This window comes from Hemicordylus capensis, chromosome 4 (assembly GCF_027244095.1).
Source record: "Hemicordylus capensis ecotype Gifberg chromosome 4, rHemCap1.1.pri, whole genome shotgun sequence".
Lineage (NCBI taxonomy): Eukaryota > Metazoa > Chordata > Lepidosauria > Squamata > Cordylidae > Hemicordylus > Hemicordylus capensis.
Window position 1 is genome coordinate 253097270 of NC_069660.1, and position 22855 is coordinate 253120124.

Sequence of the window (22855 nt, forward strand, 5' to 3'; positions counted from 1 at the left end):
TTCTGGTTCAGACCTATCTCAGCATTGTCTTGCCACTTTCATCCCAAACCTGATGAAAGCTCAGTTAGAAAGCAGTAGCCTCAGCTGAGAAGTGCACAAGTACTAAACTGACAGGCACCTATTGGCAGATTTCATTGTTGCTGGCTGAAGAGACTCCAAAGGGGATCAGCAGCATGCCACAGATCTCTGAAGAGCTTTTGGCTTGTCTTGATTTGAAGGTCTTCAGCTCTTAAGGGTAATTTTGTTTTTGGTGTTTCTGTCCATATCCCAGTGGTGATTTTACTTGGGCTTTTTATGGAAGCTTTCACTTAACTATGTCCTATATTATCAGAAAATTATTCAGTGTGGTGATTTTTAAGAGGCAAGTAGATCTTCCCTTTAGTTTTATCAATTTAGACGTTACAAGTTACATTATCAGAATTGAATAGCAGTGAGAACGTGACGTTTGTTTCTCTCTTATTTTCTTAAGGTATTAAATGCATCAGCAGGTAGATCTGCCCCGCCCCCGCCATACCCCAAGTATGAAGTGCAGCAGGGAGAAAAACTAAAAAACAGAAATATGACCACAAGCCCAAGTCCATCTCAGAAATAAAATCCACATGCAATATGAGCACAATCTTTGTTGGAAAGTGCACACACATAATCTATATTGTTTGAGACACACATTTCAGGGTTTGTTTTGTTTTTGTTTTTTTTTAAATATATTTCCTGCTGCGACAATCAGTTGTAAAAAGATCATCATCTGGGCAGTCTTCTTCTCTGTACCTGGAAGGAAAAACAACTTTTAAGGTAAACAGTTCTGGGGCACTGAAAGATTCGTGTTCTTTATACCAGAAATAGCACCTGGACTGTGGAAAGATACTAGGAATGAAGTCCTTTCTCTATACAACAGTATAGAAATCCAGTCAGCCACAGATCAGCTGTGGAGAACAAGATACTGGTTGTCTACCAAGCATAAAGGAAACAGTGGCCCTAATCCAGCTGCAGTTATTCACACTCCCATAGTTGTGACTAAACCCAAGTCCCATGGAGCTAAGTCCCATTGTGTTCAATGAGACTTAGTCATCACTAAATTCAGCTGGATCCGAGTCTATGGATATACTGTGGGTAGCATCTATAGTGGCACTCTCAGAAGGACTGTTGCGGTTGTGGTGCTCCACAGAGTTGCATTGCTGCTACCAAAAGAGGAACCACTTGAACCCAAGTTGTGCAAGTAGTTGTCCGTTTGCATAGATATAGATATATGGGTTTATGCAACAGGTTGTCGTACTAGCACGAAAGCTAATCAAACAGGTAAATTTCTTCACACAAATATTGTCCTACAATATTCGCACTATACCCTTACACTAACACAACACATGTGCTAGCACAAGACTAGTCAAGATACTAACCTGTGGGCATATTCACTCATCCACAGTGGCACTGATGCAACAGTACTTGTGCAAGCCATTTTTTCCTGTCCTTCTCTTCCTACTGCAGCTTCCAAAGCTCCCGCAAAAGCCATTCCTGAGGATCAAGGCAGGGACCCTTAGCAAAAGCATGGGGTGTAATTTGGGGGCTGCAGTCAGGATGAATCCCTGGAAACCAGATGAAGTCACCTTCTACAGGGGGTGTAAGATGAATGTGCCCACTGTGTGGTTCCTGGGATTTCCCCCTGCACCATACCCCATGCTCATGCCATTGCTGAAAGTCCCTCGATCCTCAGGAATGGTCCTTTGGGAGGAAGCTTCTGTAGGGAGGAGAGGGATGGGGGAAATTATTATAGCAGGATTTTCCAAAATTTGACCTAGTGCCCTTTCCAAAACAGCCTTCCTAATTGCTATGGTGCAATCAGTGACTTGCATCACCACAGCTGAAACATCATTGTGCATCCTGTAATGGGGGGAAATTGACTCTGCCTGTGAGTTTGGCAGCTCCTCTGCCCGGTTCTTCCAGTTGAGGCCTCAGCAGGGTTGTGCTGACCTCTCTAGCTTTGAGGGACTCAGAAGTCTTACTGGTTATCGCACAAGGGAGTCCCTGTGCCCCTCTTGCTCTGCAGGTGTTGCACAACTGCCTTTTCATGGCACTTTCATGCTGCAATAAAGACTGTAAAGAAGCACCCTCTCAGTGGCATGATTTCAGAGATCTATAACAAATGAGTACTTTCGTTTGTGATAAATGGGGCTTTTGGAAATGTGAAACGGCAGAAAGCTGTGTAATTGTACTTGAACAAATGTTAAAACATTTTGCTTAGAAAGTATGACTTATATTTAGGTCTAATAATAAATCTATGCATATATTTGTGAATTTTTGAAAGATAATAGTTCTTGATTCATGAAAGTGATGTGAACTGGAGTGCCTCGTATTTCTGCTTCGTAGGCTTGTTATACTACTTCAGATCTGTGCTCTCCAATTACCTTTCACTTTCTGGGGTTGCAATTTGCTTAAGAATATTTGTGGCAGCACAAGAGCTATCGCATGATGAAAAGCTATATTTGAAAACTTGCACTATGTGACTCCTGTAATTCTCCATAGAGCAAAATTGCTACCATTCCTATCATAGGTGCTCCTTTAAAAATCAATCCCTTTCTAGTGACTTATCTTTACAACATAATTTGTAAAAGTATTTTAGAAAGAAAGGGAAAGAAACCTCATCTCTGTGACTCTGGGTCAAAAAACCCCTTCTGGATATTGTTCAAGAGGTAGATTCTGCAGACAGTCTGTCGATCTTACCTTTGCTTTGTCAGGTAGAAAGAATAAACATTATATGTAATAACATGTATTTCCTTCCTTCTATACATTGAAGGTGCTATACATGGGGTTCCCAGGTTGTCTCCCATGCAGGCAATGGTCAGACCCAGGCCTGCTTAAACAAGGATTCAGCCTCAGCAAGGATGTTATATGAGGTGTCTTTAGACCACACCCTGGGGATAATATAATCATGCATTCTAACAATGTGTGTATCTTAATAGTTATTGTTTTAGCCCCCACCACCCCCAGTGTGGTAATTATTAAAGGTATCCTATCACAAGACTAGTCTAGATGCTAGCCTAGACTATTTTATTTATTTATTTTGACATTTATATCCCTCTCTTCCTCCAAGGAGCCCAGAGTACATTATTATTTTTATCCTCACAATAACTCTGTGAGGTAGATTAGGCTGTGGTTAAGTGACTGGCCCAGAGTCACCCAGTGTGTTTCATTGCTGAATGGAAATTTGAACACAGGTCTCCTCGGTCTAGTGCAGCACTCTAACCACTACACTAAAGGTATCCTATTAATGTTACCATGAAAACAGTAAAGAAACAAATATTGATTGCAAAGTAATTGGGGGAATTGCACAGACAGAAGTAAGAACAGCTCTGCCGGATCAGGCTCAAGGCCTATCTAGTCCAGCATCCTGTTTCACACAGTGGCCCACCAGATGCCTCTGAGAAGCCCATAGGCAAGAGGTGATGGCATGCCCTCTCTCTTGCTTTTGCTCCCATGCAACTGGTATTTAGAGGCATCTTGCCTCTGAGGCTGGAGGTGGCCTGTAGCCATTGGACTATTAACCATAGATAGACCTGCCCTCCATGAATTTGTCTAAGCCCCTTTTAAAGCCATCCAAGCTGATGGCCATCACCACATCCTGTGGCAGGGAATTCCATAGATTAATTATTCACTGTGTGAAAAAGTACTTTTGTTGGTCCTACATTTCCTGGCCATCAGTTTCATGGGATGACCCCTGGATCTAGTATTGTGAGAGAGGGAGAAAAAAAATTTCTCTATCCACTCCTTACAGTTACAAGTAATAGTAGCTATATATATATATTTCAGATGCTACTTACACTCTATTCAGACGTTATGCTGTACAAGTGTACAGTTGTATGTACATATTTTTGTGTATCTGCATTTATTTTAAAAATGAACTTGTGCATAGGCTCCTCATATGCATGTGGGAGAGGGGAAGTGTACTGCTGTACCTGTATTTACTATATATACATACAGATCTGTACCAGTATACACTGTACGGTCATACAAGGGTTGGTCATAACATGTGAATAGGTCTTGACTTTCAGGAAGTTCTTCCTCATCAAATCAGCAATTTGTTGTTCTCTTGTGGCTGGAAAGTTCTTAAAGAACATTTAATAGGACTGAAAAGGTTAAGCGAGCTCACCTAACATATTTGAAAGGGAAACTGAAAACTTCCAACTGCTGTTTGTTTTGATCCCTCCCGCCGTTTCGCTCTGTATGCTGAAGTGTGAGTGTAGCGGATTAAAGCCTTTGTCTCAGAGCAAGCCCACGTGAGGGGAAGAAAAATGCTGAATCATCCCATCTGTGCTTTCCGAGCAGGGCTTTTCCTTACTTTCCTGTATTTCTGGTAGGCTCAAAAATCGCTGCCACCAGTACCCCTCTCTATTACAGAGCTTGACCCTCCCTGGGCTTGGGATGGAAATCCCAGGGAAAACCCTTTCTTTTATTATTTGAAAAGTACAACCCCCCACCCTCAACCTTCCACATGCAAGCCTACACGTGGGGAGAAAACGAATAACTGCTGAGCTCCTGAGGTGTGTGTTGCACCAGAGGAAAAGTCCCCTTTCAGTCCCCCCCCCCCTTTCTCCTGAGTTAAAAATCCACTTGGCTGAGGTTTGTAAAGAAAAGAAAAGAAAAACAAGTTTATTCAAATGCTACAGATTTCTTCCGTCTGTGGCTTTCTCAGCTTTTAGTTACAGGTAAAAATACTCAGTAGGTCACAAGAATGCTTCAGAAAGCACCCCAGATAATGTTGGGGTGGCATCTTTTAAAAATCATGGTTACCCAGTAGCAAGGAACAGGTATGTAGAGAAATACAAAAGCACCTTTAAAAGCTTACAGAGGCTTTTGCAATGCCCTGGCTGGATGGGTGAAGGCTAATAGTTTAGTTACAGATGAATAATAACAGTCCAGTATCAGGAATACACAAAACGCACACAAAAGAAAACAGAAAGTCTAATGCCAACTCTGTCTAAACAAACTTTCCCTAGTCTAAACTTCCAGAAGCCAAAGTCCTGGCTTCTTTTGTCTTGAACTCACCAAATCCTGGATGGGAATTCAAGCTTCCTGCCCACCTGTCTTTCAGAGGTCATTCAATGCAGAGGTCATTCCATGAGAGAAATCTCCAGGCTAGCTTTTGACCACGAGGGAGCAAAACTCCATTGCTGCTCACTAAGCCCTTCTGCCTGTGCTTCTCTCATCTCCAGTCTAGCTTCATCTAACAAAGGAACCTTCTCTTCCTCCCAATGGCTCTCTAGGTCCCACCCACCTGGTGTGCTGATTGGTTGAGTGAGCTCTGGAGTTCACCAGCCTGTCAGTCAGGACAGGGTTCACTTCCAGTTGACTCTTTAGGGGCGGGCTGGCTGGTCACTACAGTGAGACAGGATAATTCTATACGCATGGGTACTGTATAAACTTCTGAATGGACATGAGATAAATGATGTATTAGAATTATGTGTACTAATTCAACAAACGGAGGTTGAAGTGAGTCCATTGGTTCATCGCTTCTTGCAACAACATATACTGGTATTATGCAGTTAAAGAGCCCTTGTATTGTTCTAATCATGGGGAAAGTCGCTTCACACAACTACTTAACTCATGGTGTCCCACACACTTTCACTTTCAAGCAACCACACACCACTGGTGGTGATATGAATTGAGGTTTAAGGTCTATTGCTAAGATGAGAAAATTGGAGATATGGGTTTCTTGTGTCATGTGGATGAATAGTTGTAGTTGATAAGCTTGAACAATTCAAAGTAATTGTGTGATGAGATAATCACATGCAAAATAAATTGTGATTACATTTAGGGTCTATTGAGAAAGCAGAGACTTTCATCCCAATACCAGTTTCATGCAATTGGTAAACATAAGGATTGTTGGGCACTCTTGGCTCCATACATGTAATCCTTTGATTTATTCCTGACCACAGGTTCTTTCTTTGTTTTTGATGTTCCTTGACATCCAGTGCAGCAGAAACTCATCTGAATTGCTTCAGTTGCATTCCCTTGCAGAAAGCCTTGCTAGTGCCTAGTCAGTCTATTATATTGGGCTTAGCGAAGACCATCATAAATGATCTTGGTCTGTTTGGCTTAGGTCAGAATTTGAGACAATATGTATGAATGATACTCGTATGATTAGATTAGAAAATAATGACTGGGATTAGTAGAATTACTTGTTCACTTGGGATGAGTATACATTGATCCCCACATGACCAGTTCTGACTTAGAATCCCTTCTTTGAAGCTAGTTTTCAGCATGCAGCCAATCTTTTAAAAATAAAATAAAATAAAATATTCTGCACATGCTCAGCCAAGCACTGAGTGAATTTTTTTATTCCTTTGACTGAGCTAGTGCTTTTATTTCTATGCCAGAAACATTTTGCTTTGTTTAATAGCAACACAGGAGGACTCCTGTATGACAGGTTACTGTTATAACCTGCATAAAGGTTTGTGCTTATCTGTGTGAGTTTAGTTGGTATGTGTAGGCAATTTACCTTTCTGAAACTTGGCATCAGCATTTGGTATGGCTTCTGGACAGCAGGAGGCCTATTGTCAATTTGAGATGCTGCTGCGACCTTGTCATTTTTGGCCTTCTGAGGTGTGTGTGAGGCTTGAAGCAATGAGTGTGATGGTGGTGACATGTTTAATATAGGAGGCTGCAGTCACTCACTGCTTCTGGAGCCTGCCCAGCTGTGGGGCACCGGTCTCATTGCCCACCACACAAGCTTCTTGATGTCATTCACCAGGCTCAGGTGGGCAGTGGCTTTGAGGAGAAACTGGCAGTTGGTGGCCATGAGGCTATTGGCAATGATGGCAAAAATTTGCGTTTGCAAGTTCCATACAGCCCCACCTTAAAAGGGAGGAAGAAGTGAAAGAGGACACTTGATTATCAGGCAGGGGGCAACAGAGCTGATGCAAGGTGGTAAGGTAAGAGATACCAACCCAGTTGCTTCCACCAGGGCTGGCCGGCCAAGTGAGGTGGCATCTTGACTTGCTCTTTTGTGGAAGCTCTCTTTCCCCTTTCAGAGTGACTGGCATTTGTTCTACTTGCTTGTGTCTTCCTCTCAGGCTTCTGCAGCCATTGGGGAATAAAGAGCCAGGATTGGTCCAGCCTACTAGTGGGGGTTGCTGGAGGCAAAAGGAAGCTTGCCCTCTTCCCCATTTACAGGTTAAGGGGCCCCATGGAGGGTGCCTTTCCCTAGGGCTCTCCAATCCTGAGCTGTCACTGACCTTTCTCCCGTATGCCCTGAAGCACAGTCATTTGGAATTGTTCTGAATTTGATTAGTTCTTGGTATTTGAAGTGGTTTCCGTTACTTCTTTCTTAAGAGAAAGCAGCCTGGGAAAAGTTCTTTATATGCAGTATATAATCAGACTACTGTTTCTAGATCTGTATGGTTGCTCAGCTCTGGCATGGAAAATAAGTTCTAGAACTGTAACATGTGGACTCAAATTAGGGAAAGGAAAGAATAATGGCAGTGTCCACCTTTATATTGCAAAGAACTGCTGTGAACAAATCTTAAGGCAGAGTTAAAGGTTGGTTTGAGAAAAAGGAATGTTTTTTTGGTCTTGGGCCCTTTGAGGGAGAAATGTGAGAAGAATTGCTTGAGGTTATCTCATGGAAGAAGCATAAAACATTTCCCTCTTTTGGTTGATTTCTTTCTTTGGGTTTTTTTTTTTTAATCCTCCTGTCCAGAACAGCTGCATCAACGTGTTGTAAACATTTTGTTTTAAAAGTTTTTTTGTTTTATAACTACATATATATGTAGTTACATATGTAGGCAAGTTGGCCAGTTTTAAAAATGTAGTCTTTTTAATATATGTAGTTATATATGTAGGCAAGTTGGCCAGTTTTAAAAATGTAGTCTTTGTGGGCTTATTTGTGATGTTGTTTGTTGTAGCTCAGGGAGTCAGCCAAAAGTTGTACTATTCCAAACAAGTTTATATCTGTTTTGTGCAGTGTTTTGGCTCACTATTGGCACTAAAAATGTTCAGTAACAGTAGTAAGAAGTAGTCATTATATTTAAAAGTAGTTTTAAAAACCTGCCAAATCACATAAATAATTAAAACTACTACATTTATATACCACATTTTTGCCAATGCACTTAAAGGTAGCCCACATTTTAAAATAATATGTATGATCTAATAGACACAGTATGAAAGGAAAAAGGGATGGGGAGAAAGAAAAAATGTACATTCACAAAGCAACCTTCCAGAATGTTACATAATTGCGGAATGGACCATGAGGGTGACTGTTTTGAAAGGGGAAGAGTCAAAGATCAAGTGGTTTCAGAAAAGCTGAAGTGGGCAACATAATGCACTGAAATGTATGTAATAAGCAAGTATTACATTTTTTAAAAAAATTGAAAATGTCTTAATCTAACTTTATCCAGATTCAGCTTAACCCTAATGACTAAAAAAGCAGCTATCAATTCTCTAGTGGCCATCAAGTATATAATCTAGAGGATATTGTTGACTGTGCATTGATATAGGGGCTGGCATTCACCCTTGTAAGCATAGTAAGCATGTGTTCAGAACTAGTATTTGCACTGAAGTGCAGGTGCTCATGTGAGAGGGGAGCATTTTTTGCCTATCCCCCCTTCTTCTAAAAGCGCTCAGCACAACATGAAAGTAGGCACCTATGGGCTGGGTGACTTTCAAGGACCTACTTCTGGGTTACACAGAGCACTTCTGTGTAGAGGGGGAACTGGCGAAAGTCATCTCGCCCCACACATCAACCCACACTTTCAGAAGCATGGATGCTTGCACTGTGCACATACACAGCATTAGTCAAGATGTTGGCCAGGGATTTTATAGGAGATGAGATAAGCCCACGACTGCTCCAGATAATCATGATTTGTGTTAGTGACTGCTCCAAACTGTCTTCAAAGATGGCTTAACATAGACCAATGATGTATGAAGACACTGGCTGACATCCTGACTAACAAAGCATGCATATAAGAGTGTGCAGGCACACAGTAGCACCCCTAATGCAACTCTCTATGTCGTCCTGTATTCACAGCCTTGCACAAGATGGCTAAGTGTCTGGAGCAGTCCTCAGGCGCTGGAAGAGCTTAGTAAGACTGGAGTCACATAGCGGAGAAGACGCTGCATGGGGAGCACTCTGGACTCTTAGCCCTCTTGCGCAACAGCATGTGTGCAAGAGGATGGGGTAGTTGCATGAGGGATGCTTCTCTGTGCCCATACACCCTACTTACATGTGCACTTCATTAGGATATCAGCCACTATTATGTTTTGAAAGGCTGAATATGAAATTAAAGGGTTGGAGCCTTCTCATCATATGATGGTGGTGAACGGTAAGCAGTGATGAGTCCAGCAGCATTCAGAGACTATGAAGCCAAGAGAGCAGAGGAGACCTAGTCCTCCTCAAAGATAGGTGCCCCACTCAGTTTCACATCATCCTTCCAGATCACTAAAACCTGCAGATCATCATCACAATTTGATCTACAATAAGATTCAGTCAGAGAACTTGCATCTGTTCCTGGCAAATGGGAGGAGTTTATTGTTTAATATGAGAGCCATCTTTATTAATTTAAAAGAATATATGAGTGCCTGTGGAAGAGGTGGCCCTCCCCCCAGATTCATGGCCAGATATGAAAACCATTTAGGTTTTTATTTTACGTATATTTGTATGAATATATTCCACCTCTGCCCCCCAAAAAATTCCTGCGGACACCCATGAAGCAATGTGTAGTACAAATTACTCTTTTATATGTGGATACTATAACAATTGATATATAGTATGAATAAATTGATGTGTTTCTTATAAACATGAATGTTTTTTGAAATTTGGGGAAAGATAAATACTAAAAGAATTCTTATTTTTAATATCTCCGCTGAGATTTAGCCTTCAAAACCTTTCTCTGTAGAAAACATTCAAGCGAATTACAGATCTTCTCAGTAAGAGAATCTTGATATGGATCATATGCAGTTGCAACTTCGAATTCAAATGAGACGCCTTTAAATATAACTTTTAAAAATTCATTTAAAGCTTGCTAGTGGGGATATTCATATGGCTCTCTGAATTTTTACAGCTGGCTTTCTTTCTTGCTGTGAGATCAAATTGCTTTAGTCTCTCTTTGCTTATTCTGGAATGTGAAAGCATTGCAGTAACTTGCCGAGAACAATTTTTCTTAATTCTATACAGGATATTATCTGAAACAAAGAATGTATAAGAATGTTCTTATGGTTATTTTGAGATGCTGTGTAGAAATAATCATCTTGCACATAAAATTGACATTTAAAACACTGTTTAGTTTGTCATAGCTATTAAAATTTATACTATTTATACTTTATATTTTTCAAGCTAAAATTAATATATTTAGGAAAGAAACAAGAGCTTAACCCTTCAGGCACAAATCAATCAATTGTTAGAAGCAAGAGATTTCATAATGGAATTCCTCCTAGGACTTTTTCACATTCTTATACATAGGGTAACCAGAGTTTAGGGACTTGATTCTACACTCATATTGCCCTGTATACCTTTTAAAAACACTAATCCTCTAAACACCAGATAGAAAATGTAAGTTTTAGTGCTTATTTCTTTATTGGAGAATTTGAAAGTTGGAATTTTTGTGTTAGTGTGAAGCCATAACTTTAAAATAAAAGAATCTGCTACTGAAAACTCAACCAAAGCTTGTTGAATTTGTACCCAATTAGAGATCCGGAGTTATTTGTTTATACATTTGCACATATACCATCTCCGTGAGCCACCACTGGAAAGTACATGATACAGTGTTGTTATGTCATTATTTTGTAAAGGCAAGAGACTGTAAGATGCCAAAGAAATGAAATCATCATCATTTTGCTGCAAAAGATGAACACTGCCATTCTTCTAGAATTATGTACCACAAGAATTCTGCTTTGCTAAATGGATCAATAAGGGGTTGCTTACAGCACCTGTTATAGGCTCAGTTCAGCCTTGTATACAAGTAAAAACGTTTCTGCTCAAAGTACTTTGCCTGTCCCCATATATTCAAAAGATTCTTATCCAAGATACCTTGCTTCCTGTAGGCTAGTGTCAATAAATACAAAATAAGGGTATATTTTGCAGTCTTGACTCTCTGTTGTTTCATATAATGAAAGTTGCCATGTTAATTGCTCCTTGTCTAGCATATGAAGTAATGGAGGAGCTCAGAGTTCAATTAAGTGTCCAGTGATGTGAGCATGGACACTTGATTGATTGACTGATTGATTGATTACATTTTTGTCCCATCTTCCTTCTAATGAACTCAGGGTGGCATACATACATGCACACACGTGCGCGTGTACACACACACACACATTTTATCCTCACAACTACCCTGTATAGTAGGTTTGACTGAAAGAGAATGAGTGTCCCAAGGTCACCCACTGAGTTTCAAGGCTAAGAAGGGATTTGAACTTGGGTAAACAGGGAAACAAACAACAAAATGTTCGATAAATCATCCTGTAAAATTACTTGAGGGTTTTGTGATCATTTAAGAAGTCCTGAGATGGATGTTTAACTGACTGTTTAAAATGGCACCTAATAGGAGTACAGTCACACATATCTCTCTACATTCACACTCTGAGTACTTTAGACAAAAGAAATGCTTTTTATTTCATTGAGAGAGATAGAGAAAGGGGGGGGGGAGAGAGAATGCAATGAAATTTGTAAACCTAAGGCAGAAATGAACAGCTGTTTTCTCATGGGCTGCTAAACTGAGCCTGCAGTATAGGAGGGGAAGGAGGGGGAAAATCAACTTAATTTCATACCCTGCATTTTGGCTTTGAATATATTTGGTTTTGAAAATAGTAATGTAACCATCTAGACCAAAGCTGTGTTTTACCAGGCAATGCACATATATGAAAGATTAGCATTCAGAATGACAAAAGATTTAGATGATTTATTTTGGCATAACATTTTATGGTAGAAAAATGTTAAAAGACCTTGCTTGATTTCCACCGATTCAGTACAATATCCTAATAATTGGCCAGGCTGTGCCAGTGGATTTACTCCATTACAGCCAGATTCAATACATCAGCACTTTCTCTTTTGCCAGTGTACATTACCCATCCCTTCCCCAGGTATATTTCTCAAAGGCATTTGCTCCATCATTAGAAGAGGAGCTGTAGCTGAGAGAGTACAAAGGAGTAGCTGAGCTCCAATAGAGCTTTCCCTGTGCTATCAGCAGATTTAACATAGCAGAGGTTCAGAGAGCAGCAGCAACAGTTTCATCGTGGACCTAGCTGGGGCCAGAAGACCAAGGCACAAAATATTTGAGGTCTGTTGCAAAGACAGTAAGTGAGGTAGAAAACGTGTTTTAAGTCAGGGGCAGGAAGTGGCAGCAGGGCCCATTACCTCTGATTTTGGTGACCAGCTTCTTTCTAATTTTTCTGCAGTCGTAAGTGTTGGCTTTCTTCTGAGACCTGTTCTGCACTGGGCAGGCAGAAGTGTCCTTGGTTCATCTTAATGCCTTCTGAGAGAAGGGGAAGAGTACAGAAAATGTGGGGAGATTTGCAAATGGGTAAACGTGCAGTCTGATTCATGACTATATAAGTTAAATTATTTAAATGCTCCCTTTTGCAGTGCATTCGACTAGTGTTTGTTATTGAAACTGGATAAAGGCTTTTCTATAGATGATGACCAGAACTTATTTTAAAAGTTTTGATGTGAGTTCACACAAATGCTTTAACTGTCGTGGAAGTGCAGTGGGGTTTTTGGTATTGTAAAGGTTCTACTCTAAAACCAGTTGTGTAATTAAAATTTGAACATTTGAAATGGCGGCAGAGAATACATCTTTTAAAGTTCTTTAGACAAAACAATTTTCATTTTTGCGGGTATTAAAAGGGGAAGATGCTTGCAAGGATTTCAGCAGAAATTGGAGTAAAAATAGTGTGCTGTTGATAGTTGTTGAAGGCAAGGATTTGGACTTTTAGATCTTTTCAGTGATACAGTTCTATAAAATGGACTTAGTCTTTTGATGGCTTCATTTTTTCTTGCTAACTTTGCATGAAGACAACATTTTTGATTGCCGAGACTTTATGTTGTCCAATAGTTCCCTGCCATCTCCATAGTTCTCCCTTGTCCTTGCCTTCTGGCAAAGAAGGGAAGGGCTGGCTTGAATTGCTTTTGTCTTTTTAATTTCTTCCTTTTAAAAATGTATTGTCCTAATATTTCTTTCAGAAAATTAAAGTTCTTTTCCCCACCAAATTCCACTGTGAAGATTATTACCACAGAGTAACTACAGTTAACATTCTTCAAACAGGATTGACATGCTCCCTTTCCCCGCTCTCTTACAGCCTCATATTTAGATTCCTGTCTACACCATCCATAGTTTATAGTGACCTCCAAATTTGGAGAGTTATACTTACCCTCCAAAGCAGAATTGGAGACCCTTTTCTTACCATAGTTTCCAGTTCTAATTTGGAAGGCAATCACAAAACACAGTTTACCAATTTGGTGAGTACTAAAGAGGAAACTGAAAGTGAAGTTGTGAGGGTAAGGGGAACAGTGAGCTTGTGGCTTGTTTCCAGTGATGGAGAATCACAGGAGTAGAGTTGTTATAGTAAGGAATAAGGAAGGCATACATGTTGAGGAAGAATATGGTTATTGTAGGATTTTGTATTGAAGTTGATGTATATTGGTTGAAATTATGGCTAGTTATCAGGAGCCTCTCTGACAACACTTTGATATATTACAATTTTTCTCTAACTTTTCATTGGAGTAAGTAAGAGTGTTACAACTTCCTTCAGGAAATTAGCATGCATTATTGTCTCTGTGGATCTGTATGCATGGTTCTCTCCCTGGGTGGTATAGCTGCCCCCCAAATCCTGGTAAATTGTGGGATTGTAAAAATAATTTAGTTTTGATTGATTTAACAAACCTAGTTTTATTTTGAAAGCTATATTTCTATTATCAAAAGTAAGTTGATGCCTTCATTATGAACATTTGTGAAACAAGCACCATCCAAAGGTTCTGTTGACCACAAGCTACTCTTAACCTTGCAAATGATCTCCCTGTGCACAGAGCCATGCAGCATTATTTGCGCTGTGGAGGAGAGAAGTAATGTGATGCTATGTCTACAATCAAGTAGTGGACTTGATTCTGCTGATTAGTTTTAAAACAAGATGTTGAGTACGCTCCTACAAACCCATTAGGATAAAGAAGAATGTTATAATTTAAAAAACTGCCATAACTTTGAACGTAGATATATGTTGATTTCATTACAATTATTTTTCATCATGTAACTCATATGTTGTGTTTTTACTGATTTTTTTCCTTCAGTTTCCTTGGATTTTTTTTAAATGTATTCTAATTGAATTCTGGAAACCTTATTTCCTGCCTTGCTCTCTGTTCATTTTGATTACATTAATGAACTCCTGTGGCACAGCCCAGCAGAGGGTGCTCAAAGGCACAAGATTTTGGAGGCTTTTATATGGAGGGAGTGTGAAGGGAAGCTTGAAATGAATTGTGCATTTGTTGGTAGAAATGTAGCACACAGGCCGTTTAAAATGAAGATAGTTCAAAATTAAAATAGGTTTGCAGGCAATATCTAATTGTAACAAGCTAGTTGATGGCATATTTTAAACTAGGAGGAAATCATGAAATATTGTCTAACTAGTTGTTTTGTTTTTGTTTTTCTTCTTCCATGTTTTGCGTCTGGTGGGGTTCTGGCAACTGTTCTTCATTATAGAAAGTAAGTTTGCATTAATGTGTTTCATAGTTTCATGGATGTTTTTTGTTTGGTTTTTGTGCTGACAGCTAACAAACTTTACTGATGAAAACACATTTTGGGTCAAAATCCTAAAAGATATTAGTGGGTACCTTTGATATTGCAAGGCTCATAGATCTGATAAATGCTGTGAAGTGTTATAACTGCATTTTTCTGCAACAGTGCCACAAAGAAAATCTAACATGTAAATAAATCCTTTGCTGCTAATGATTAAAGGCTACTAGTTAAAACAGTAAAAAATGTAGTTTTTTTCCTGTAAATGTGTTCTGGGCTCAAAATTTACATTTACAAAATGTGCAGATTTTTGTGAAATATGAACAGAAATGTCCTGATTATTTAAAGTTTAGTGCAGGAATAAGTTTAGAGCAGTGAAGTGAATTCTAGTAAAGTAAAAAATGGCATTATATGAATATCATATATGTGTAGCCATTCCTTTCAGGCACATAACATGGTAGTAGTAATTAGTGGCTCCATGACTGCATGTGATGTGCACTGTTTACTGATTAACAAAAGAATAATGCTGGTTCTGGAATTGAGGCTATACTCTCCAAATTACTTAATCTGTATTGATTGCCAAGTTCATTTTATACCATAACTCCAAATCAGGAGGTTTGGGGTTTTGTGCATGTACCATTGGCCTGGATATATAACTCATTTTGGTATTTGATAAGCTTCTATCATTTAAAAGGTTATTGCTTTCAAAATGAAGCCACAAGGAATTTATTAGGCTGAACTATGCATCACAATTTAATTCATTTACATGTCTGATCTGCAGTATCCTTAACTAGTTAAAACCAACCTCCCCAAACTCTGTACAGGTGTACTTGCTACCAAGGCAAAGGCAAGGAATATCATTCATGCTATTCACTTTGGATGGGTGACCCCGCCCTGGTTTCAAGTAGTCATATAATTGGTTTTTTCTCTTCACTGCCCAGACACCTGAAAAATATGCAGAGGACATTCTGTTAGCATTGTCAGCTTTTGAGCAGGGAAATCTTAGGGTCAGTGAGACCACCAAGGTTTAAAGGGGGATCCCTAGACCAAGCCCCCTTGGGCCTGTAAGCTCTGAGAGGTTGGTGTCGCTAATCTTCCTTTCACCATTCCAATATCTATGGATGCTTACTACTGTCAAGGGTTGCCAACTGAAGGTTGGCACTCTGACTGAAGCTATTTATTTCTGGAATTTCCCCCTCAATATTTCCCACAGCATTTTTCATAATAACAAGCTATTGAATCTCCAGGATTGCTTTCAGTAGTGACCTTGAGACTCGAGGTCAATCCTAGAGGGCTGGCAACCGTGCCACTGCATTTCTTGAAACACAGAAAAACAATATGGTGTGTTTTTCACCATATTAATATGGTGATGAATAAAAAATGAAGACAATTCCTGAATCCAACCAAAGCAATGGTTCAGAATAGGAGGAAAAGCCCTTGTGATTAGTTTAGGAATGGGAACCAAAAATCCCTACTTGGCCCTACTAGCAAGCAACTAATTCTGCACTGTCAAGAACTGGGTGGCTGTGGTGGCTGTAAACTACAGGTTTGGGGGTGCATGGCCATCTTAAAAGGTGCAACCAGTGCCTGCCCCTGAATAGTTGGCTACCTGATCTCAGCTGCTCAGCTAAAGTCCTACACAGGAACATAGAAAGTTGCCTTATACTGAGTCAGACCGTTGGTCCATCTAGCTGAGTTTTGCCTACACAGACTGGCAGTGGCTTCCCCAAGGTTACAGGCAGCCCTATCTGGGAGATGCCAGGAAAGGAACTTGGAACCTTCTGCATGCAAGCATGCAGAAGTACTTCCCAGAGTGGCCTCATCCCCTAAGGGGAATCTTACAGAGCCCACACATATAGTCTGCCATTCAAAAGCAAACTAGGGTGTTCCCCACTTAGCAAATGAGGCAATTCATGCTTGCTCCCACAAGACCAGCTCTCCTCCTGTTTCAACCTATATCCTTGAAGGGGCAGAGACAAAATCCTCCCCTCCCTAAACCCCATGGGGCAGTCTGGGGGAGGCTCCAAGGCTGAAGTATGTATAGTAGCTCCTGTGTAAATAGAATTTTGCCTCACTCTTCATTTTAATATTACTGTTCCTGTAAGCAGTGCCATGGCTATGACATTTGATGTGCAGCATCAATGTGATCTCACAATTCATATCAAGTATATACAAACTGGTATTTTGCCATAAGCAAGACTACTGATTTATGTTAACAAGCCCAAACCAATAATCTGCATATAAGAAAGATGCATCTAGTTTTAAGTCATCAGAATAAGTAACTACAGTATGTATTGCTAAACATTGTACAGCTCTCTTTCTCTTCATAGTTTTGCATTAATTTCTATTTCTTTTTTCTGACATCCTGACTAAGGCTGTGGCAGTACACTGGGAAGATGTCTGCACTGCGAAAGGCTTCTGGAGCTCTCCAGTGCGTAGTGTGCAGGGGCAGTTTTCACCTATCTCTGCTTCCTCCAGAAGTGTCCTATGTCCTCTGAAAATATACCCTGTGAGGGTTGTATAGCCCCGTGGGACATATTTTCAGTGCTGCAGGGCACTTCCAAGGAGAAGCAGAGATTGGTGGAATTGCCCACCCTTCTGTGCCCTCTCCAAACTGTAGAGTTCTGGAAGCCTGCTGTAGCATGGGTGCATCTTCTGGTGCACTACCACTGCCTTGGTCGGGATGTCAGCCATTGGTTTCCATTGTTTGATATATGAGAACAAAGGGAATCATGAGATATGGTTGCATGTTAGTTCATTTTGCATTCTTTTGTTGACCATATCTCTTTGACTATAAGTGTTCAGCATAATCCAGTCAGGGGACTGGGTAATGTACCCCGGTTTCTCCCCCACCCCACCCATTCTTGCATCAACAGCCATTTCTTGCAACTGCTGGTTTATCAAACTGATTGTTAAAATTCGAATGTAGACCAGTTTGGTCTGTGGAGAGCACCAGTGAAGCAAGAGGAGAGTTGAGAAGGGAAATGATAGAGCTTCAGAATAAGCCAAATAATGAAATGAAACAATTCAACCTTTAATGTTGTTATGGTAATCAAAATTCCATATCTTATTCAGCTTTCTTAGCACCATGGCAGTGTTCAATCCGCCCCCACCCCAAGGATCTGACTTTATTACTACTAACTCTGCTGGTGGAGGTGGGTGGGAAATCTAGAGAAAATATTACTCTTTTGGTCTTATATAGGGTAATACCACCCTATATTAAAATATCAAGGCAGTTTACAATTTAATTGTAAGAGATATTAACTCAGTGAAGACAATTCCTAGGGAAGGCAATGTGTATTTCTGAGTTCCGCCTTCATAATTGCTGAATGACAAGGCATTTTAATGCATCTTGTTCTATGAATCGTACATTAACTGCATTTGCAATGTTCTTTGATAACTAGGCTGATGCATTAGTTGAGGTCAGAGATATTACTTAAGGTTTTTCTTTAAAAGGCAAATGTATTTGTTACAGATGGGTTTTAAAGATGCACCTCAATGACTTACATGAGTTCAGAGTTCTATAAGAAGACTGAATATGTCATACTAAATATATTGTGGAATGAAACAAAAACAAAAAGTAGCAGTGTTGGTCTTGGGAGACCTAGACTCAGACCCCTGATGCTCATGAGTAACTTTATGCCTAATTCTTCTATCAGGGTGGTTGAGGACAAAAATGTGATACTGTGTGTATGCCAGACAATGCTTTTTATCCACAAGGCAACTAACAATGATGGGAAACAAAATATGTATCAAAACACAATTCACAAAAGAAGCAATAGCTAATTAATTAAATTAAGCACCAGTAATTCTATTATAATTCTTTATAGGCAGTATATACAAAACCTCTGAAAAATATTGTCTGACAACATGCGGGGCTCTAACACGCACCATCACAGTGCTGCACGAGAGTGCTGTTCCAGCATAACTAACCCTTGTGTGATCTCAGGTTGCGTTTGCATTATTCCCAATGCAAATAGTGTGTGACCTCAGATCACAGAAGAGTGAGTTGTACTGGAACAGTACAATGCAGCACCATGGGCATATGTGTGAGAGCCCCGCAGCAATGTGGGCAGTTCTGAACTTCCCACGTTATGCTTTAGGACATGTTGGCCATTGTCTGCATGAAACACACTAGTGCTTTATTGCTGATTAACTTCCTGCCAAATGAATAATTTACCTGCACATAACCATGATTCACAATAATTAAATGACTTGTCATTTATGCTACTAAGAACATAAAAATAGCCTTGCTGGATCAGGCCCAAGGCCCATCTAGTCCAGCATCCTGTTTCACACAGTGGCCCACCAGATGCCACTGGAGGCCTACAGGCAGGAGTTGAGGGCATGCCCTCTCTCCTGCTGTTACTCCCCTGCAACTGGTACTCAGAGGCATCCTGCCTTTGAGGCTGGAGGTGGCCTATAGTCCTCTGACTAGTAGCCGTTGACAGACCTCTCCTCCATGAAGTTATCAAAACCCCTCTTAAAGCCATCCAGGTTGTTGGCTGTCACCACATCTTGTGGCAGAGAATTCCACAAGTTGATTATGCATTGTGTGAAAAAGTACTTCCTTTTGTTGGTTCTAAATTTCCTGGCAATAAATTTTATGGGATGACCTTTGGTTCTAACGTTATGTGAAAGGGAGAAAAATTTATCTCTGTCCACTTTCTCTGCTCTCTCCACTTTGACTTCTTTGTCATTACCTGACTGAATTTCCCCAGTTTATGTGTGGGTAATTGAAAAGAAAAGGAAAGGTTGTGCCATTAAGTCAGTGTCGACTCCTTGTGACTACAGAACCCTGTGGTTTTCTTGGTAGAATGCCATTGCCTTTTCTGCGCAATATACGATTTATTATTTATTTATTTAAGATATTATTATTTCGCCCCAAACCTATGTCTCTGGGCAGTTCACAACAAAACACAAGAAAAGTTAAAAGATTAATTAAAACAGAGATGATGCCTTTCAGCACCTTCTTATATCGCTGCTGCCCAGAATAGGAGTTTCCCATATTCTGGGAAACACACCAGCAGGGATTCAAACCAACAGCCTTCTGCTCTCTAGGCATGTTGCTTCCCTACTGCACCATTTGGTGGCACATGGGTAATTGAAGTCACCTATTATTACTGCCCTGCCTCTCCTTGACTTCTCCCTGATTTCCTTCTGCAACTCCCGGTCACTTTCAACCTTTTGATCTGGAGGGCGATAGCACGTCCCCAGTAGCACGTTTCCTTTCAGGCGTTGTATTGTCACCCGCAGGGTTTCTGTGGAGAACTCCGATCCTCCTAGGTTTTCTAGCTTGTTAGATTCTATGCCTTCTTTAACATAGAGTGCTATTCAACCTCCAAGGTGCCCCTCCTTGTCCTTTCTATAGAGTTTATATCCAGGGATAACAGTGTCCCACTGGTTCTCACAGTTCCACCATGTTTCTGTTATGCCCACTATGTCTATTTCTTCATTAGCAAGCAAGCATTCCAGCTTGCCCATCTTGACTCGGAGGCTTCTGGCATTGGCATATAAGCACCTATACACTAAATACGCAGAACTCACATTTTGGGCGGTATAAAAATATGATAAATAAATACATAAATAAATCTCTTATGTGGTATATGCTGTCTTTCTTTTGGCTCTTTGATCTCTTTCACCAGCTAACACAGCCTTCTGTCTGCTCTTGTGGTTCTGCTCTGTCCCCTTCTGTTTTATCTGAATCTTTTACACCCTCGCACCTTAAGGGATGTTATTTGCCAAACCGGATACTGCCCAGCTCCTGTCGGCTATTCCCCAGGCGTCATTTTGAAGCTGCGCTGCAACCTTTTATTATTTTAAGTGCCAGCAGTCTGGTTCCATCTTGGTTCAAGTGCAGCCCATCCCTTTTGTACAGGCCTTGCTTGCCCCAAAATGTATCCCAGTGCCTAACAAATCTAAACCCCTACTTCCAGCACCAATGTCTCATCCACACATTGAGATCCCTCAGCTCTGTCTGTCTCACTGTGCTTGCGCGTGGAACAGGTAGCATTTCTGAGAATGCTAACTTGGGGGGTCCTGGACTTCAATACACTACCTGTCAGCCTAAATTTGGCTTCCAGGACCTCCCAACTACATTTCCCCACGTTGTTGGTGCTGACGTGCACCACGACAGCTGTCTCTTCCACAGCACTGCCTAACAGCCTATCTAGATGCTGTGTGATGTCTGCAATATTCGCACCAGGCAGGCAAGTCACTGTGCGGTCAACACGTGGGTCAGAAATCCATTTCTCTATACCTCTAATGATTGAATCACCCACTACAAGGAGGCCCTACCGCCCAGAGGAGTATCCTCTGTGTGAGAGGATATGAGCCCATCATCCACGGAAGGAGGCCCTTCTAAAGGAGCATTTCCCTCTGTCATTGAATGAAAAGATTACTTTGATTTAGCTCCATTCATTATATATTAATATTAGCATTGCTTGATTAGAACTTGGATGAAGAAAAAAAGTTGCAAGTTGAGTTGCCCCCTTTTAAACCTATCTTTAATAAAATGTGAATGGCCATGGCTATGAGGGCTAAAGATGGAGTGCTGCAAAGTAATGCTCCTTTTTCATGAAAAATTTCTTCAAAATAATCTATCTTTGTATGTGTATATCATGAGAGGAAGGCTAGTTTTCCTGACTTGCTTTGTCTGACCCTGAATATAAAGGATGCTGCATTATATACTTGTCCAGTTTTTAAGTCTGGAAATCGATTGACTTTCTATGCTTAAAAAACAGCCTTAAAATGCATTCTGTAAAATACTGTGTGATAACTTCCTCAGATTTGTCAGTCTCCTAGGCAACAATTGATCCTAAACACTTGATTTGGATGTACGTTCCCTTGAAAACCAAAGGGTCTTTCTTCCCAGTGAATGTGTTTAGCAAAGTTGTCCATCACTTTAAAAGCTTCAAATTACTGTCGTTGTTTAAAGCATATAAAATATGTGTGTTTGCATTGACTGTGTTAAGGAAATGCTGCTCATACTTGTTCATAGCTAACCCCTTCAATTTTGAATGTGTTCTTCCTGGAGTCTTTATTATTCTTTTGTTGCCTTTTCATCCTATGGGATGCAGCTGCCCTTGAACTTGGTGCTGTTTTGATCATTCAAGTGCAACAACCACTTTGTCTGTAACGTTCTGAAAATGAGGCTTCATGGTGTTGTTTGCAAAGTAATTTCACATAAATATTTGGTCTGTAGTTCTTTTAAAATGTAGTGCTGTTTACTGTGTGAAAATAGCATAATTATAATTTGCAGAGTTTTTGCCTGAAGCTGAAAGGACAGATGCATATGATTAAGTTTCAACTGGCCTGTTATTGTAATGTAGATGTTTTCAGGGTTGGGAGGTTTTTTTTCCAAAAAGAAAAAGGTGGGGGGGAGAAGAAAAGAGGAAAGCATGGGGTTTTAAAAATAAAAAGTGGGAAGAATTCTACAAAAAAACGCTCAATCAGCCTCCTTTTTTATTTTTTGCATTTTTGTTTTTCAGTGGGACTTCTCCATTAGCTTGTCTGAATGCAATGCTTCATACTAACACTCGTGTAGGTGATGGGACATTCTTCAAAATCCCTGGCAAGGCAGGACTCTATGCTCTCAAAGTAAGTTGGATTTTTAGAAATAAAAGTACACAGAGCCACAAAGACAGTTTATGTACATCTTAGTAAAATATGAAAATAAACAAATTAGATTGAGGGAGCCTGGACAAGGAAATGATCTGAAAGTCCTTTCTAACTGTGTTCAGATGTTGTATAAACTTATTTATGCTACAGGTAAACATTGCCTGTTTTCTAGCAAGAAGAGTGCATGTTCCTGAATTTTTTTTTAAAGTACATAGCTGAGTTAAAATCATGTCTTTTCAGAGCTTAGAAAAGTTATTTGTTTTATAAGAAGAGTATCCCTGATATTCTTAAGATGTGCTGCCTGTATTGGTGCTTAAAATGTAACAAGAATATTTGTGAATATTTTATTTGGAAAACTCTTACATTACATATTACAATCCTAGGCTTTTAGTGAGAACCTGAAATTATAAAGCCATGATTCAAATTACATTTTGCTGGATGAATAGAATTCCTTTCTGAGACCTTTATAGAACCACCCTATGCATGTTTACTTGGAAGTAAATTCCACTGTGTTCTGTAGGGCTTACTTCCAG

At 40.1% G+C, this 22855-nt stretch overlaps 1 protein-coding gene across 5 annotated transcripts in view; it reads left to right on the forward strand.

Annotated features, from left to right (window-relative positions):
• The window catches only part of ASXL3 (ASXL transcriptional regulator 3), a 146059-nt gene that overhangs the window by 43642 nt on the left and 79562 nt on the right, over positions 1–22855 (forward strand). For 4 of the 5 annotated variants that reach the window (XM_053248187.1, XM_053248188.1, XM_053248189.1 and 1 more), the window contains one exon: positions 22193–22301. In XM_053248187.1, coding sequence (XP_053104162.1) covers positions 22193–22301 — 109 coding nt within the window. Of the gene's footprint in view, positions 1–724; positions 790–22192; positions 22302–22855 lie in introns of all 5 variants that reach the window. The other variant, XM_053248191.1, reaches the window with a different exon arrangement.